General features: G+C 49.1%; 1 protein-coding gene across 2 annotated transcripts; it reads right to left on the reverse strand.

Annotated features, from left to right (window-relative positions):
* Positions 1 to 5,033: 5,033 nt before the first annotated feature.
* On the reverse strand, positions 5,034 to 19,047 carry ZNF511 (zinc finger protein 511). Of its 2 annotated transcripts, none has more exons than XM_074999985.1 (6): positions 18,891 to 19,047; positions 15,622 to 15,695; positions 13,907 to 14,108; positions 10,672 to 10,796; positions 8,690 to 8,878; positions 5,034 to 6,847 (listed from the first exon to the last, which is right to left on the reverse strand). In XM_074999985.1, the coding sequence occupies exons 1-6, from the start codon at positions 19,029 to 19,031 to the stop codon at positions 6,778 to 6,780; spliced, it is 801 nt and encodes a 266-aa protein (XP_074856086.1). In that variant the 5' UTR covers positions 19,032 to 19,047; the 3' UTR covers positions 5,034 to 6,777. The 2 variants fall into 2 exon arrangements, with proteins under 2 accessions (XP_074856086.1, XP_074856087.1); XM_074999986.1 differs by lacking the exon at positions 18,891 to 19,047 and adding an exon at positions 18,403 to 18,780.
* Between the last annotated feature and the right edge of the window lie 32 nt (positions 19,048 to 19,079).

The following is a 19,079-nucleotide window of genomic DNA, read 5'->3' on the forward strand; positions in this document are numbered from 1 at the left end:
GCAGCCGTGCCGCTGGCAGCTTGGTTCTTTGTAACGGATATCCCAGCTTTCCCCCAAGCGTAACAAACTGCCCCCGACCCGGAGACCAGTGAAGCCGGTGTATTCAGCTGGCAGTATTTGGCCTGACTGCTGGGGAGAGTAAACTACCACACACAGCCAGCTCTGCCCGCCTGCAGGAGCTAGACCTGCACTGCACCCCCGGCACTGCTGCCTGCCCCACTGGGGCAATAAGGCTCTGGGCTCTTTGGATGTACTGCAGAAAGCCACCCCTGCCACTGCCCCTACGCCCAGCCAGCTGCTGGGAGAGGCAACCCCCTGCACCCATCTCAGAGGCGTGAATGGGATGTGGGGGGAGCACAGCCACTTCTGCAGGTGTTGGGTCGCCGGCAGGCTCTGTTCCAGGCCTCCCCAGCGGTGCCTCGGGTCTCGCTCCAAGGCTTGTGGCTCTGGCCTGCTCCCTGGCTCGCTGCAGTGCCACTCCCCCTGCTCTTGCGGCTGCACTGCTCACTAATGCTGGGTTCAGGGCAGGCAGGATGCAGCCTGGGGCTGCTGGCCATTGACAGAAGTGGGGCAAACCCAGGCCCTGGGTAGGGCTTTAAATGTCTCTTTGCAGTGGCAGCTCTTAAGCTTCGCCCTGTGCTGCCAGAGAAGGGCCCAGTGCAGTGTCTGGGGAATGCCCCTCTTCCCCTGCCCCATCACACTGCAGCTCCCCTTGGCAGGAGGTTTGGGGTCCCTTCCTGCTCCCAGAAAGCTGAGGTGGGGAGGGGGTCCTCCTGCCCCCTGCCTCCCTGGCACTCGCCCTGCTCCCAGCCAGCAAAGTCTCAGTGCCTGAAGTGGAAGCCCGTCTCTTAGATTTTAAACGTGTTTGCGCTGGGCAGCCTCAGCCCTCTGGACAGGAAATCACTGGTAGTTCTTGGAGACCCGTCAAGTTTCAAACTGGGGCTGGCTGTGCTGAGCCAGGGGCCGGGGACAGCTCCAGGCCTGCCTGTGCTCTTCCTTTAGGCACTTCTGCCCCCTACTGGATGCCAGACACGCTGCACCGCTACCAGTTACTCTGCAGGGGAAAAAAAACATCCCTTGAAGAAGCTCCTGCTCAAATCCCCATGGGAACGACTCCAGCGACTGTCCTCTAAAGCCTGGTTCTTCCACTGCTTCTCTGACCTGTCCTCTCGTAGCCTGGCCCCTTGGCCTGCTGCCCTGCCCTTGTACTGTCTGAAAGAGTTTTCCTTGCAGACACGTTCATCTCTATCAGGGAGTGAAGGCGGGCGCTGAACCTCCTTGGTTTAATGCTGCCTCTGAGGGGAGCCACAGTTGCACAGGTTGCCTTCGGGACTCTGGGACCCTAACTTCCAACAGCTCCGTGCTCCTCGGGAACAGCGATGCTTTTCCCCTTAGGAGGGAAAGATCCGAGAGCAGGGGGTCTGCTCCACAGGTTCCCCCGTCCCAACTGCAGAATCCGTTCCCAGGGGAGGTGAACCAGCTGTCACTGCCCTGAGCCCAAACGAGGAGACTCACTCCGTTGACAAAGTCTCCTCCTTACTGTAGCGTGCAGAATGGTAGCAAAGGCCCTATTTCAACTTGCCTAACCCTTCCCTAGCCTGGCTGCTTCTAATATTGACCAAGTTTTCTTCTGAACGTTTCAGCAAACTAGCTGAGCCATTTGTAAATACAAATCAATAAAAAACAGGTATTTTCACCAAGGCCTAAAACATTTCCAATGCTTGTCTGAACGCCCGTGCGGCTGTGGGGCAGGAACCGGACATTGGCAAAGGAAAGGTCGTGGAGTCAGAGCAGTGCCTTTCACCTGCTCCATAAAAATCTCTTCCGAGTTGTAAACCACACGAACGTTCCCTGTGCGCACGCTCGTTATTTTAGAACACTCCTTCTGCACTAAGCCTGCTTCATTGGTTCCAAATTGTGCAGACTACAAGTGTCAGCAGGAGGTACTGGCAGCAGTATGCCAGCCCTGCAGCTGGCCTTTGGCCATAAGAGAAGTAGGCAGGCTGGGAGTCAGGAGCCTGCGATCTCTAATCATTAGCACCTAATATCAAGAAGGTCTCAGACATCTGTTTTAAGACAGAGGCAAATAGCCCCTTCTTCACAGATAATGGGATCCACAAGATGACTGCTGGCAGAGCGAGGAAAAGAACTGAGGTCTCGGAACCTTTCAGTCACTTAGCCACACCGTCCTGGAAGGTCTGTGATAAATCTGTGAGCTTGCCTAGGGGGGCCTGATTCATTCCTGCATTAGTGAGTCATCTGCCAGAGAGGCCCAGAGGAGGCAGCTTGCACCTCCCTTTAGGGAGATGCAGCTCAGACAGCACAAAGAGGGCATGGAGCACTGATGAATCTCACCCCAGGTGGTCTTCAAATAGGTATGAGGCCCACAGACAAGTGGGCACAACTTAAATGCAAAGCATTACTTAAGAGCAAGGACCACTCCAGTCCAAATCTACAGCTCCCTCCCTCTCCTCATTAGACTACAATAATCTGCCAGAGCCAGGAAAGAACAGGGGGACCCACATGCTCAGCATTTTACACATCTGCTAAACCCAATAAAGGTTATGTCAGCCTGTTAGGCAGATACAAGTGGGGGTCTAGGGCAGAGCTATGGTATTTAAAGCCCTTGTTAAACACCTGTGGGGGTTCTGGGATGCTCCCACTGTGAAGAGCCACCTTTAAAGTCCCTTTAACCCTTTTATTAAGCTTGTATTATAAAAGGAAAACCAGATATTTTGTTACCGTTGTCCAGAGCAGGGTTGCCAGATTCTGCTGGTTTCCATCCAGGTAGTTTTTTCCTACCAATATTACCAAAGTGACCCACCTGTAAAGCTCCGACACGTGAAGAGAGGTGCATGCTGACTGCTCACAACATTGCGTGTGAGAGCCGTGTGCTCCCTCTGGAGCCAATCAAAGCGCTTTCACCATTCACTCAGCACCCCCCCGCAAATTCTAAGTACGCCAGCGCAGTTGGCAAAACTACCCTGTCCCGGGAGATCTCCTTGGTGATGACAATCTTGCAGCCCGCTGAGATGAAGGAGGGCTACTCATGCATCTCATTCTCTAGCTGGGATGACAGTGCTCACCATGGCTTGTGGGGACAGGTGAGTTTGTAGAATTTCCACATAATCAGCAAATGTTTTGGCAGCAGGTTTAGGCAGCTGTTAGCAAGTTACACATTTTAGCTCAGCCTGCTCAGTAAAACTAAGATTGTCTTCTCATCAGTTATACCATCCATTATTGTATCCTTTGACTTGTTTAATAGCAGATTGGCCTACCTCGAGCAAGAGATTGGCAATTTCCCCCAAAATTGTCAGCTATGTAGATGAACATAATTTGTTGAGGGGGGCGGGAAATGAACATCGTTTTTGCAAAGGGAAATCATGCCTAACCAGTCTGCTGGAACTTTTTCACCAAAGGCTCTTAAGCAAAGTAAGTTGTCATGGGATAAGAAGGAAGGTTCTTTCATAGACTGATAAATGGTTCAAAGAGAGGAAACAAAGAACAGGAATAAATGGTCAGTTTTCAGATGTGTCCCTCAAGGTCTGTACTGGACCAGTCCTATTCCGCATATTCCTCAATGATCGAGAAAAAAGAGGTAAACAGTGAGGTGGCAAAATTTGCAGATGATACAAAACTACCCAAGATAGTTAAGTTCCAAGCAGCCTGTGAAGAGCTACAAAAGGATCTCACACAACGGAGTGCCTGGGCAACAAAATGGCAGATAAAATTCCAGGTGGATAATTGCAAGGTAGTGTCCATTGGAAAACAAACTCTACGTACAACAGGATGGGTCTACGTTAGCTGTTGCCGCTCAGGAGAGAGAGATCTTGGGAGTTATCGTGGCTGTTTCTCTGAAAACATCAACTCGGCGTGCGGCGGGAGTCAAAAAAGCTAACGACGGTGGGAGTCATTGAGAAAGGGATAGAGAATAGGACAGAAAATACCTTACTGCCTCTATGTACAATGGTGGTACGCCCACATCTTGAATACTGCGTAAGTCGCCTCATCTCAAAAAAAGATATATTGAAATCAGGCCCACTGATGGAGACGGGGGATGTTAGAGGTGGCAATTGCCCCAGGGCCCAATGATACAAAAGGGCCCAGGGCTCCCATCTGCCAATGCCACAGTGGAGCAGCTGGGAGCCCTGGGTCCCTTAGTGCAGCCGAAGCGCTGCACAGTGCACTCCGGCAGTGCTGAGGGCTGCTAGGAGAAGGCACGGTGTTCTCTGCTCCATGCAAAGGGCTGCCAAGCCCCAGCCCTGAAGAAAAGGGCAACACGCATCAGTAGGGGTATGGAACGGGTGGCATATCAGGAGAGATTAACAAGAGACTTTTCTGCTTGAAAAAGAAACTACTCGGGGACTTACTTGTCATAGAGATCTGTGACATCGTGACTGGTACGGAGAAGGTAAATAAGTATTTACTCCTCATAACACAAAAGCAAGGGGTCACCAAATGAAGTCATCAGGCAACGTAAATAGGTTTAAAACAAACAGCAGGGAGTAGTTTTTTTCAGATAACACAGACTCATCCTGTGGAACCCCCTGCCAGAAGATGCTGTGGAGGCCGAGACAATAACAGGATTCAAAAAAGAACTAGATAAGTTTGTGGAAGTTAGGTCTATCAACGGCTATTAGTCAGGATCGTAGGGATGGTGTCCCTCGCCTCTGTTTGCCAGACCCTGAGAATGGACAACTGGCTGAACCACTTAATAATGACCTGCTCTGTTGGTTCTCTCTGGGGCACCTGGCATTGGCCATTGAGAAGACAGAATACTGGGCCAAATGGACCTTTGGTCGGACTCAGTTTGTCTGTTCTTATATTCTTAAGCAGCCACTTTTAACATCATTTTCCCCCCAAATGAGCAGATGGCTTATGGTCCCACTGTTGAAAAGTGCAGTTCCCTTTTTATTTTCACTGTCCTTAGGCTGCTCCCTATTCCACTGTATGCCCAGATTAGGTTGCAGGCCTTGTTGCCAAGTGTTGTGTCTTTTGCTAACGGGAGAAGAAACCGTACAGGCACAGTGGAATCCAGCAAAGTGTTTATTCAATAGACACGACATCAGAGCTAGCCACATACACACACTGCCACTCCAGGTGGGTTTTGGTGCCTTGCCAGCTCCAAAATTTTCCATTTCAACTGCTCAGTTGCCAGAGCCCTCCTGACTGCCCCCCGATATAGCTGTGGCAGAAAACACTGGACATGCACCTTGCCAACATAACCATCACCTCTCCCCACACCAGGCTAGAGGGGACTCTTGGAAGACACCACAGATTTCACATCTTCCAGGAGGCTGCCCTTAAAATGCCAGTTGGCCAGTCCCAGCTGCCAAGACAAATAAAGCATCATAGGTTCCAGCTGATGGACTGAGAAGGCTGCCAGTACTGAAGAAGTGGGCCCACCAGGAATTAAAACAGCTGCCCAGGATGACTGAGTATCCTCCACACAGGCACAGAAAAGGTGGTGGAGTTGTCCAGGGGCTGGTTTCTCCAGACATCCACCAGGAAAGAGAGAATCTCCTTGAGTCCATCCTCCATGGCCTGGCACTGCTCCCTCACGTATCCAGGTTGCTGTTAAAATTCCTGCTCTGGACCCGGCACTTACGAGACTTCCAAGTGCCAAGGAAGGCGGATGTCCAATGATAACACTGCACCATCCCTGGGCAGGACGCAGATGTTGACGAGACTGAGGATCAGCTCTTTCATGCACAGCCACAGGTGCACCTGCCAACCTGGCATGACCTCAGCAACCCTCAGCACCTTGGGCCATCGGTCTGGGGAGAACAGAGCGGCCACCCTGTCCAAGATCAAGGTGGGGTGGCTGAAATGCAAACCCCACTCCCAGTCCAGCCCCCATCTCCTCTGGTGGCCGGTTCTATGTGAGTCTCCTGCAGAAAGATCACAGTCTCACCCAAAGGAGAGAAGAGCGCCTGTCATCTACAGAGATTCAGCCTACAGCCCCTTGTATTCTAACACACAATGGTACTTGGTTTAATTGATGACGTTGAGGTTGCTGGCTGTGGCATCACATGCAACCTGTGCTCGATACCAAAGGTAATCAGGGAACTGTAGAATCTGTGAGCCCACTGGTAGGCTGTGGCTCTCCCTTAACAAGGTACTTGCACCCTGCAGGATGAAATCCCCCATCTTCCTCCTACAGAAGACTCACAAGTCTTCCAAGAATCAGTGCAGTGTGTCCAGCAGCATGGCAGGGGCCGAGAGACTCCCTGTTTAACTGAGGCCATGGACTCCCCGTCATCATCCTCCAGCTAGCCTCCATCAGCATCCCCACAGCCTTTCAGGCAGGTGAGTGCCTGCCTCTGCCTGGACAATGATGGATCACTGGCATACAAGCACCTCTACCACACTGTCCACCTCCTCCCTGGCTGAAGGAGGAAGGGCGGAGGGATGGTGGAATGAAGAAGGGAAACACAAATACAGCTTTTTGTTAAGCGCGCCTTCTCCGTGCATTTCTGGAACTCCAACATCTACAAACGCAAGATCCCCTCCTTCTTCCTCCACTCTTGCTTCTCCTTTGCTGCCGAAATTGATGGTGCTGGATCATTTGTAATCCCAACGGACAGTCCCCAAGCCTGCCCTGCTCTCAGTAGACAGCAGATTCAATACATCCATTGCTGCACTCATTGTTGCGCTCAAGCAGGAGGAGCAAGCAGACACATCAATGAATAGCTGTATCTTTTATTAACCTCAATGAGCAAGGCTTATTCTGCTTGTCTTTACTACTCATGCTTTGTGAAGCCGCTGCGATGAGCTTCAGACTTTCTTTTTCATACTTTTAAATCCTCGGCTGGCGCCTTGCCCAAAGCAAACAGTTGATGGGATTCTGTAACAAAGACATACCAAATTTTAATTAAAAAACCCTGGAGGGTGTGCGCCTTTGTTCTTATGTACGTGCCACTGTGGACACATACAGCTGGAATGGTCACTTTGTTGAGATGCCTCACCAGTCCCATAGAGAATGACAATGACTGCTGTTTAACAGAGAGGGAATTAGCACAAGTTCTGCTTCATAGGGGCACAGTCAGCAATATAAAGGCAGGACCTGAAGTGGGAAGGACAGCCTGTGTGGATACAAATGGGTACAAGAGTGCAGGTGGGTGGCACTCCATTGCCCCACCCTTTCGGGGCTGGGAAGCGAACCAGATCCCTGGAATGATTTTAGCAAGACAAACCCCAGGTGGTACAAACAATGGATTTCAACTGAAAAGAAAAGAAACACAAATACAGGGTAGATCTGGATCCCCGTCCAGCACCCTATGCATGGCTCAACAGCATACAAAGGGCTGTTCGGGGTCCAAAACTGGCTCTGTGCTGCCCCTTGCAAGCCCCAGGGGTTTTTTTAACTGTACAGCAATCCCCCAAGATATGTGCATTTGAAATACGGGGGGAGCAGTGCCATGTGGGAGCAGGGGGACCCACAGCCCTGTGGCTGGAAGCCAGCTGAGCGGCGCATGGCCAGCAGAGCCCACCACAGGGTCCCTGGCCAGGGTCCCCCTCTGCCCCACAGCTGGGCTCCCAGCCTAGCCCACAGCGGCAGCCCCATACGAGGCTGCCACTTCATTCCCCTCTCCTCACTGCTTGTGGTCAGCTTCCTGGATCCTGCCCATGTAGGGGAGCCAGGAACCAGGCTGCTGCTTGGTTCCCCATTTTCCCTGGGTTTGTGGGACCCGGGTAACTGACCAGCTCATGGCTGGTCAGCTTCCCATCTTGTAAGGGACAAAGAGCTGGGAACCAAGCATCAGCCTGGTTCCCGGCTCCTCTGTGCTGGTAGGACCCAGGAAACTGACCAGCCACGAGCTGGTCAGTTCCCCAGGTCCCACAAGCAGCTGGGAGCTGAGAACCAGGCTGTCCCCTGGTTCCTGGCTCCCTGCCACTCTTGGAGCTGGGAAACTGACAAGCTCACCAGCTCCTGCAAGCCCAGGGGAGCTGCAAACCAGGCTTCAGCCTGGTTCCTGGCTCCCCTTGACTTGTGTGAAAATTTGAGTTATGCAGGGGTTGCTGGAACGTGAGCCCTGCATAACTCAAGAGTTTACTGTATTAACAGCGATTTACAAAGCAACTTAGAATTTATGCCACGTTACTACAAGCTCACCTCACCTGCAGGAGGCACAGCATACAACTAAACCCATTTACTTTAACTGGATCCTAAGGAGGGCTCAAGAGGAAACTGCACCCCTTCCGAGTCCTCCAAAGTGGCCGATTATTTGTAAAAGGAGAATTTTAGGGTATTTCCTTGGGTGAGAATGCACTTCGTATTCACTACACACTCTCTTACTGCACAGACTCTCCCTTAGGACAAGAACCAAAGAAATGAATCCCTGTCAGTGGACAAAGCTGTCGTTTTCTGTTGCCCCCTTTTAACTGGAGAAACAACAGTTTAATCCCAGCAAAGTGCAAAACGCACACTTGGCATTTGCGTGTTTTCTTCAAAGCTCTTTGCGAACTTCAGTTATAAGTCATGTTAGCTTTTCACAAGTGCTCAGACTTGTGTATAAATGTGTATTTATAAAGCTAACTCCTCCCTCAGGACGAGCACTTAAAGGAATTAGTTCACAATACTTCCATCACAGGAGCACTCAGGTGCCCCAGTTCAGATCAGGCATGGCACCAGCACATATGGAGACACGGTCCCTGCCCTAGGGAGGTTAGATAAAGGAAGACAGACCTGGATTTATACAGCTGTTTCTGCTGCAGTGACGAGACTGGGCCACTCACAGGCGGGGCAGGATTCTTAGGGCTCGCGCTGGGACAGATTTCCATGGAATCCACTTGTGACTGTTCGCAAGTCTCCACGTTCACATCCATTGGCATGCTCACATCCAGCTTAGCGGGACGTTTACTGTGCTTTGTGCTGCTGCAGAAACAAAACCTGCCTTTCAAGAGCTGCCAAGTGTCTCCTAGACATCCCAAGTCCAAGGGCCCACGGTCACTGGATTAGGAGGCTACAAAACAAATGCAGTAAAACAGGCTCTGGAGAGTTGGAATGGAAGCTGAGGGGCGCATAGTGGAAAGCAGTGAGTCTCCCTGGTTGCGCCAGGTGGCCTGTAAAATATTTCAAACAAGCAGAGCACGTCACCGCTCACGGGGTGCAGGCTCGTGGCTGAGCTCTATTACGAGGGGGTGTGCAGACCGGACGAGTCAGAACAACTCAATGCATTACGTGGACTTTACCTCCAGCTGCGTTCTTACGTCCAAAAGCATAAGTGTGTTCACCTGGTTGAGAGGGGCCAATACAACGCCTTCCTTACATAGCTTAGGGCCCCATGTCCCTGAGAGCTGAATGTTGCCGTCTGACTCCCCTGGCTAAGAATTACTCTTTCTGCAGTTGGCAGTTCATTTCCTTTCTAGGTGCTAAGCCTCTCAGCTGAAAACTGATGATAACACAAAGGGTGTGATTGCCAGCGACAGGCTCAGGTCAGTCTGAAAGAGCCAATGGCGCTGTCCCACTGCCTGCTCGCTAAACTGTTATCACCTTTTCCTAACAAATACGCCTCCATGGTTCCTACGTTGGAGCAAGGATAGCAACATTAGGGGAGATGGAAAGTTGATTAGTGACATCTCTGCTTCATGTATGTGTGTCTGTCTCCAAAGCGCTCTTACATGACTCCTTACAGCCACCCCAGAACTGGGCATGCCCGCGCCCAGCAGCAATCAGGGCGTTGTTTCTTCTGCTGCTCAGGCAGCACTAAAAGGGTTCCTATGTAAGGATCTGTGCCAGCCTCTCTTACCTCCTCCTCCAGACTCAGCTGTATACTCATGGCTGTCTCTTCCCACTGTCCATGACCTTGAAAGAAAGCCAAGGAACAAAGGAACTTGCCTCTGCTCCAGCCATGTTTTCCAATCGGACTTGTGTGCTGCCTCTTCTGCGGGAGCTGGCTGGCTGCGGGGAGCAGCGTAGCCCACAGATACCATGAACTGGGAGGGAATGGCGCCGGTTCTTGCTGGTGCAGGGTCTCCGATACCCTCTGGTGGGCTTGTCAGCCTCCCCGCCAGGGATGGGATTCCTGAGCATGCGCTGGGCTCTCTAGGCCCATGCACCCACTTTGGGGATGGATTCCTGCACCTGATACAGTTTGCCTGGCCTCTTCCTGCCACTGCTGCCATGATGGAGACCCTGCACTCATCCACCTTCCTGAAGAACACAGGCAGAGCAGGGAAGAGTGCACACCGGTTGGAGATGGAGCAGGGTGTTGCTGAGATTGCAGCTCCACGCTCTGTATTTCATGCAAAGTGCAATGGCAGCAAGGGCTGGGCAGAGCAGGGATGCTTGGCTGACTGGTTTCCTGATGAGTGAAAGGAGTGCGAAGATGATCTGCTTGCTCATGTGACATGAGCAAATCATCCCTGTCGGAAGGACCTGCAGGCCAGTGTGCCTTGGCTCATGAATTCGCATGCTCAGCTCTCATGTATTTTCACATGCAGTCAACAACCGCTTTATACACAGAGGCCAAAAATAAACTCGTGCAATTATGGGAAGGGAATGCAAGAGCGCTGGTGACCGACACTAGTTTGTGTAAATATGAGGGGCTACTGACGAAGGCCAGAGAAGCAAAACTGCTGGGGTGTCAGGTGTGCCCTGCTTCTAAGGACTAGTCCCCGGCACACAGAGGGATAAAGGCTGGCATTCTCAGCGTACTCAGCACTTACCTTTTAGCTTTCTTTGGTCTATCAAATCGAAAATCAGAAGGATAAAGATGAACTTTGACTAAGTGATCTTTTCTGTCTTTGCTGCTCCTGAACTTCTCTGCACAGCCTTCTACCAGACACTGATACTGAAAACCAAGAAGAGGGAAAGGTAAAGCTAGACTTCATGGCAAGGTGGGAGTAAGCCTCACAAATTTTCTCCAACCTGGCACTTCCACGCTGATACACAGGTCTAAAGATGCATCATCATTATCATCATCATCTACTGGATGTCTTTCAGAAAGGTGATTTAATCCAATCACAAGCTGTTGGGCTCTCCAGCTTTTGTTTTTGCAGGAGGGAAAAGTCCTCCCCTCTGCTGCATGGACTAGTAAGTGAGGTATATTTTATGGGCTGTGTTATCACTAAGACCATAAGATCGTATGGCTCCTTTTAGCTTTAAAAACGGCAAAAGCCAATGTAATCCATTCTTTCCAATCTCCAACTTACATGAGAGCACTGAGATTGTTTTGCAACATTTGGACTCAGCTTAACGTGTTGGGAAACTACTTCCAACCAAGACCCCATTTACTGAGGCTTGGAGGCCGTGGGGGGCCCAGCCTGGGCTACAAATTGTGGCATGTGTGTGGGAGGGAACCTATGTTACAAGCTTTTACTGTGCCCCAAAATTAAGCTTGAACCCTACTTCCATCTCTGTATCAGGAAAATATTGTTCAGATGCAGGTGTATGTGTGCGGGGAAGGGAAGGGGGGGTACAGAAAACAGTTTTTTGACTGTGTATGTCTGAGGCAAAGTCCAAAGTGCTCCAGTCTAATAGGTAAGTAAAACTCCTAGAAAATGGAAAACTGGTTCCTCAGGATCCTGCATGTGATGACAGGAGGAAACCTCCTCAATCAAAAATGAGCTGTCTGCAAGCACTCCCCATCACCCCTCCCCTTCAGTTCTATGTATCTGATTTGTCAGTTTTCATTTGCCTTTATTTCGCATGCCTGTATTATAAAACCATCAGTTCCATATTGGAAAAGTTGTATCTCCAGATCTGAGGAAGTGGGTCTGCCCCACGAAAGCTATCACCTAATAAATTATTTTGTTAGACTTTAAAGTGCTATGGGACTGCTGGTTTGCTTTATTGGAATACAGACTAACACAGCGACCTCTCTGCTGCCAAGGAAAAGAAGAGAGACTGATCTGTCTGACAAAAGGATGCTCAGATATTAGCAACGTTGGAAGCTGGTCTGATCAAAACAGATACTATTCCAACTCCACAGATGAGGCAGACTGACTCTCCAGCATTGGATAGGCAGAGCAAAGCCTGTTTGACAAGAGACCCGTTTCCCAGGTTTTTTTCATGTCTCCACTTTAGATACGATCCTCCTAGGGAAATATTAGTTCCAGTCAGACTTACATATTCATGTTTATCCACTTATTCTTACAATAAGCAACGGAGAGAGGTCGGCTAGTCCTACAAGCAGCAGCAAATCTGGGTTCTACTCCTGGCTTTGGGTGTGACTGTGGGAAAATCTCTTCCTCCCCCTGAGCCAGTGTCTCTATTAGCAAAACAAGAATACATTGTTACATCACTGGACATTATGAGGCTTAAAGCACCTGAAGTGGTTAGAGAGCCTTGGATAGAAAGCCTTAGAGACAGCAAAGGACGTTATTGTTTTCCTTTTGCCTGAATCAACTTCTATCTCCTACTTTGTCAATAAATTAAGGCTATGTGTACCAAGGTAGAAAGAGTACCATACGGTTACTTCATCACTTCCACTGGCCAAAAGTGGACCACGTCCCAGTGATTATTAGTTATACAGCATCCTAAATCTTTCAAATTACTCTACAGAACATGTAGAGAAGCATGGTCCCTGCCCATGAAACTCACAGTCTAATTCTGGACAAGATGCTGTGAGCGATAGGTAAGGCGGGATGAGGGCTATGATAGAAAGCCAGCACAGTACATTCGTTAAGCTGGGACACATTGCGATCACTCGATTACGATTCTTCAGTTTAATGGGAACGTTCGTCTCAAGAGCTGAGAAGGAGCACAAGCCTCAGTCCTGCAACACTTGTGCATATCCTTAACTCTGTGTATTGAGTAGTCCTACTGAATTCAGCATGTGAAAGAAATGTTAAACACTTGCTTGAGTCTTTGCAAAATCAGGACACTAGACAGTATATTCTATTGCACTGTATGAGGGATCCGCTCTCGCTCTAACTGAAATCACTGTCAAATGTCTACTGACTTCAACAGGGACAGGATAGGGGCCATCATAGATAGATTGATAGATGACTAAAGACTGACAACCACCTACAACTTGTCTCTTTACTCCATATGCCAGCTGGTACAATTTACGAGCTCTGTGAAAAATCACACATCTGAATACATGCAGAGAAACCAACAGCTTTAATGTTCCATAAACAGTTATTTGAAGCTACTTCTTGTGAGGAAAGAATTTGTTCACATCCCTGATTGCGTCTGGCTAAACAGACACTGAAAATGGTATCCTCTGTGCGCCCAATCATTTGACTTCCACAAATAAACTTATTTATTCTTTTGCATTTTAGTGATTCCTCATTGCCAAAGATGTGCCAAACATGCTCAATTTGAATTTTTGAAACAAACCTGAGTTGTCAAAGCACAGAAGAAGAGTCTTCCTAGAAAGATAAAAGTTGCTGCATACAACCATAATGCTATGATGCTACAGTAATCCCTCGTTTTATGCAGAGGTTGCATCCTGGGCAACCTCCATGTAGATTAAATTTTGTGTAAATTTGGCGGGGTGAGGGGGCAGCTGGGGGAAACCGGGAGCAGCAGCGCTCCGCCGCCGTTCCAGCCACCCGCTTCCCCTGGTTGGGAGAAACAGTGCTTCCGCTGGCTGCAGCTGCCAGCTTCCTCCCACTGGGGAAAGTGTGTGTGGGTGGGGGCAGGCACGCAGCCCCCGGCTTCTCCCAGCTGGGGGGCACATAGCTGCTTGCGGCGCGCTTTCTCCCAGCTGGGAGAAACCACACTACAAGCAGCTGTGTGCCCATCGGGGTTTCCCAGCTGGGGGAGCTGGGGGCGGTTTTGATCTGCACTTAACTCGGTTCATTCGAGTTAAGCGCAAATCAAAATGGCGCTTTTTGAGGGTTTACTGCACTTTGAAAAAAAGAAATTGTGGAAAACCAAAACACAGTTTGAGTGTGTTTTACTGGAAAGCTCCCACATGCTGGATATACAGTGAAATCTTTGCTCGCAACTTACCATATTTTGTTTCTCTGCCATTATCTGAAAAAGGGAATCATGCCACTCCAGGATGTGAATATCCAACAGATGCCCAGAGGGGAAAGAGCGTTTGCAGAAAGAGCACATGTTCCGGTGTAGTGTGTTGTAGTGATGTTCATAACCCTCTAAGGTATCAAAGACCTGGCAGCACCCAACAATATGACAACAGAATTCAGACACCCTGGAAGGAAGTGATGAAAACATTTGTATTTTTAGGTTATGTCCAGGCCACTCAGAGCATATGGATCGGTGCCTCTGGGTACATCTATATAAAACCTTTACATCTGTAGCTACTCGAAACAGGAGAAGATGAGATCTATTAAACCGGAAACACAATTGAATTCGTTTGTGAGCTTGCTGTAATTAGGAACTCATATTTGTGGCTCAAACGTCTTTTATGTAACTCATTGCCCAGCTAGAACCTGTGGGTCACGCATGCTGAGCTAAACTTATGATTAATTAAGAAATGAATTAATACTAAGCAGCAGTACAAGGTGTAAGCTGTTATATTTCAAAATTCGAGCAAATCGCTAAAAAAGAGCTACCCTCACTGTCAGCTAGCTCTCTAGGTACCCTTGAGTTTTTTCTAGGCTTATTACCAAACATGGAGATCTTGGGCAACGCATTCCTTTTCACTAGGTCATGCTCCCAGACCAAATGACTGCATATTTTCTCCTAAACTCCAATTCTGTATTAATTGACTGAACTATCACATAATTTGCTCAGATCTTCTAGGTTAGCTGAGATTTAAATTCCCAGGTACTTTTGGGAACGCATTGCCCACTTACACCCATATTTTCTGAAGGGATTTCTCTGGATTTGGCTAAGAGAGAACAAACATTTTAGATTTAATATCGTTTCAAAGCCAGATGCTTTCCCAAAATCTGGATTTCTTTCAATAACTCTTGGGAAAACTTCAGGTTCAATACCTATCACACCATTCACCTGTAAGGCACTTTGTGATGTGCTCCTACTTATTCTATTTCTTCTCCATCTCCATGACTAGGGCAAGAAATAAAGAAGTTTGCAGACATCCCTTTCCAGTATCTGTGTAACTTAGGACTTATTTCCAATACCAAAAGATAGACACTGAAGTGAGTGATCAACCAGGGGTCAGTTTAGCAGGTCTAGTGACAACCTGCTAAACTGACCACAGATTGCTCTCCCATTGACTCCGGTACTCCACCAGGACAAGAAATATAAGTAAGTTGATTGGAGAGTTTCCCCTATCAGTCCAGTGTTATGTAGACATTGCAGTAAATTGACCCAGATTATGTTGACTCCAGCTATGTTATTAGTGTAGCTGGAATTGCGTAATTTACATTGACTGAACCCCCTAGCATAGACCTCATTCAGACAAGACTCAACGCCAATGACTTATACGGATGCTTTTGGAAAGGTGTAAAGAGCAATCTTTAGAGAAAACAGAAGTCTAAGCTCATCTGGCGATGCAAGCAACCAACAAAGCAAACTGTACCATTCATCAAAAGACCTCTTAAGTAGGAACGATTCAAAGTATTCCACAATTCTTATGCAACATGTATTTATCCTTAATGAATACAGTTTGAGCCAGAGGTACACCATGCTGACAGCATGGCCCACAAAATGATAGCTAGAGGGAGAGTCAAAAATCAGTCAAACGCATTTTTGTTAACTGGAGCCACAACAGAATTTCCAGGAACGGTGCCACTTACTTGGATCTTTCGGTCACTTCTGCAACATTCGTTAGCATATCTTGGAGATATAGGTGTCTATGAATGTCTCCATCCTGGAACAGGAAAGAGAGATTATAGGCATGTTATGACAATGTGCATTCAAAAAGCAAATTGGAAATTATTTTTATTTCCAACAAGAAGCCGTTAAAACAGAGTTAAGAATGAGAATACATGTTCTCGTGAACTCGACTCTGGATCAGCGATAGTGCATTACCCTAACTTGCTAAGCCCAACCATAGTCCATGATTAAAAGGGCAACTTGGCAGACTCCACAGACTCCCTGGGTTTGTGTAAATGTGCCAATATCCTATTACTATCAAATACAAGAAGTCCTGTGGCACCTTATAGACTAACAAATTTTTTGGAGCGTGAGCTTTTGTGGGCAAAGACCCCCTTCGTCAGATGCAAACGGGTCTTTGCCCACAAAAGCTTACGCTCCAAAAAATCTGTTAGTCTAGAAGGAGCCACAGGACTTCTAGTTGTTTTTGTAGATATAGACTAACACGGCTACCCCTCTGATACGATCAACTGTTGATCATTGGCCCTTTGCTGCTAACAGCTGAGGATATAATTCCGGAGATGCTCACAATCACTGAACCTAACTCGTGGGCATGTTTGCAGGATCACAGATCCAAAGGAGATTCTTCTCAAGCTCAAGCGTAAGGGAGCTGTGCTTTAGGCACAAGAGTCAAGAATGCTATCTGTGCCATGGCTGAGAAATTACAAATAACTACATCAGGCAACACAGCCACAAATGTGCTGCCGTCATGGACCGGTTATAGTTTGTTTTAAATAAAAAACCAAGGGATACGGTCCACTACAGCTTTCAAAGAAGCACAGTCCCTTCAAACCATTTGACTTGTACACCTGTTCCTGTTTCCATACAGCCTCTTTTCTATCATCATAAGCATGTATCATGCTGCCCTACCTACATACCAGAGCACTTTGGAACACACTCAGCAGCTCTCTCACATTGCCTCACAAGGTAATACTAGTGCCTGTTAGTGCACACTAACATAGAGAATACCACATTTTGGACATACCACTGAGATCTGGGAAGAAGGAAGACTAACAGTGAGACAGCCACGTGCCAGCCTAAGCAACAGACTAACTGCTGGACATGCCATTAACTAGTTGCAAACTCAGTTAACTGTGCCAGAGTCTGTAAACTAAGGGCGGAGGCGTCACTGTCAGGTGAAAGATAACAAAACCATCCGAGATGGCAGAAAAGAGAAGAGCTGTCCTGGGCCCTGCTGCATGCTCTAGCTTTTGTATCTGGTAACAGAAGTCTTATATATTTGACTCCCACGCAATTATGTGCATCTCATCCCAACCCAGCAGTTGAATAGAACTCTTTTCCAGCCTCACAAAGTAGGAAGGGCTTTTAGTTGCTCTTTTGTTGAATTGTGGTGGTGGATCATGTCTGCACAGTTCTGCTCCTAGTCCTAACTGGTGTGGGATTTTATCCTCAACCTCTGTGATGAACTCGAGTGCACTTCCTGAGAACTGCACAACAAAGAATTCCCGACTGTCAGTGTTAGTTAGGCTGCTTCTATACCTCCTGTCAGTGGCGCCATGGTAACAAGACAATTCAAAGCAGGCTAATGAGGCACTAACATGCATATTCAGCGCCTTGTTAGCATAATAGCAGCCACTGCGAATTTCCAAGTGCAGACTTCAAATTGCGCATTGACTGTGTAGATGGGGGCAGCTTCGAAATAAGGTCTTCACTTTGACATTCCCATAACTACATCACATAAGAACATAAGAATGGCCATACTGGGTCAGGGCAAAGGTCCATCCAGCCCAGTAGCCTGTCTGCCGGCAGTCGCCAGTGCCAAGTGCCCCAGAGGGGGGGAAACCAAAGACAATCATTAAGCGATTTGTCTCCCGTCATCCATCTCCAGCCTCTGACAATCAGAGGCCAGCAACACTATTCCTACCCTTGGCCTTTTATGGATCTAACCTCCATGAATTTATTGAGCTCTTTCTTAAATTCTGTTATAGTCCTAGCCTTCACACTCTCCTCTGGCAAGGAGTTCCACAGGTTAACTATGTGCTGAGTGAAGAATAACTTGTTTTTTATTAGTTTAAATCCTGCTACCCATTAATTTCATTTGGTGTCCTCTAGTTCTTGTATTATTGGCACATAAGAACATAAGAACGGCATTACTGGCCAATCTAGTTTTGTGGGAGTAAGGGAATGTCGAAGTGGGGTACTTATGTCAAAGCTGCCCCCATCTTCACTGTCAATCTGGAATTCAAAGTCTGTGCTTTGATATTTGTGCAGCCGCCATTATGCTCATGAGGTGCTGAACATGCACATTTGTGCCACATTAGCCTGCTTTGAATCGCCTACTTCCCACACACCTCGGATGGGAGGTGGCATGTGTAGAAACAGCCTTACACAGCTCTGAACAGCATTAGAGGTACTGCTGCCACCTATCTACAGCATCTGGTTAACATCAGTTCGCTTTGCGCTACAAGACATATTCTTTGCAACCATAACCACTAGAAGCAAGAGTACCTGCATAAAACTATGCCCTTGAGTCTAATGGGGCAGAAACCTACAATTTACGCCCAGGAGCCTGAAGACCACGGCCATTGGTCGTGCCCGCCCCATCAAGGGTCAGCAAGACTTTAGCCCCCAGCATTCCTGAGCTAGGCCACACGAGGGTCACATCCGTGGCGGTTGCTGGGCAGGACCGGCTCCTCCCATCAGGGAGCCAGGCTCCCTTACGGTGTCAGAGCGAGTCTCACCATTTGGAGGACAGCTCCTGAATCGGACGACGACGTGAAACGCTGTGTTCGCTGAGTATTAACTCTCCTGACTTGGGGGAATGGGATTTTGGCTGGCAGGGGCCAGGCTGGCGATGCCTAAGGATCTGCAGCCCCGCGGGACATTTGCACCCTCTCCTTGGCTGCGGGGCCCCGGGGGAGCAGGCCGGGGAGGGCAGGGGCACAGGGTTAGCTGCGGGGGATGCACAGGGTAGAGCCAGACTCGGACGGACTCGCGCTCTCGCAGCTGGCGGCACCGGCCTGATATCTTCCGGGGGAGGGGACGTCGGAGGGGCGCCGAGATCATTGCCCGAGTTTTTCCACGGGCCCTGCAGGCGCCGTCGGGCGCACAGCGCCCCTCTCCGCCGGGACTACATTTCCCAGTCCGCCCCGCGGCGGGCCCCGCGGGTGGAAGGCGGGAGGCCGCGCGAGGGCTGCCGGGAGTTGTAGTCGCAGCTGGGGTCCCTCACCTCGAAGAACTCGTGCTGGCGATGGAAGCGGAGGCGGCTCGGCGAGAAGCAGAACGGGGCCCGCGGCGGGGAACGGGGCCGAACGGGCAGCAGGGGCCGCTCCACCTGCAGGGAGAGACTGAGCTCGGGCGGCAGCAGCATCCCGTCCAACCGATGCGGCGCGCTCACGCGTGTGACATCGTTCCGTGT

The sequence above is a fragment of the Carettochelys insculpta genome, chromosome 7, assembly GCF_033958435.1.
Source record: "Carettochelys insculpta isolate YL-2023 chromosome 7, ASM3395843v1, whole genome shotgun sequence".
Taxonomy (NCBI): domain Eukaryota; kingdom Metazoa; phylum Chordata; order Testudines; family Carettochelyidae; genus Carettochelys; species Carettochelys insculpta.

Coding starts and splice junctions, on each gene's coding strand:
- ZNF511 (XM_074999985.1), bottom strand. CDS start 19,031: ATGCTGCTGCCGCCCGAGCTCAGTCTCTCCCTGCAGGTGGAGCGGCCC. Junction 14,109..15,621: donor GAAGTGACCGAAAGATCCAA/GTAAGTGGCACC, acceptor ACTTCCTTCCAG/GGTGTCTGAATTCTGTTGTC. Junction 8,879..10,671: donor AGACCAAAGAAAGCTAAAAG/GTAAGTGCTGAG, acceptor TTGTTTCTGCAG/CAGCACAAAGCACAGTAAAC.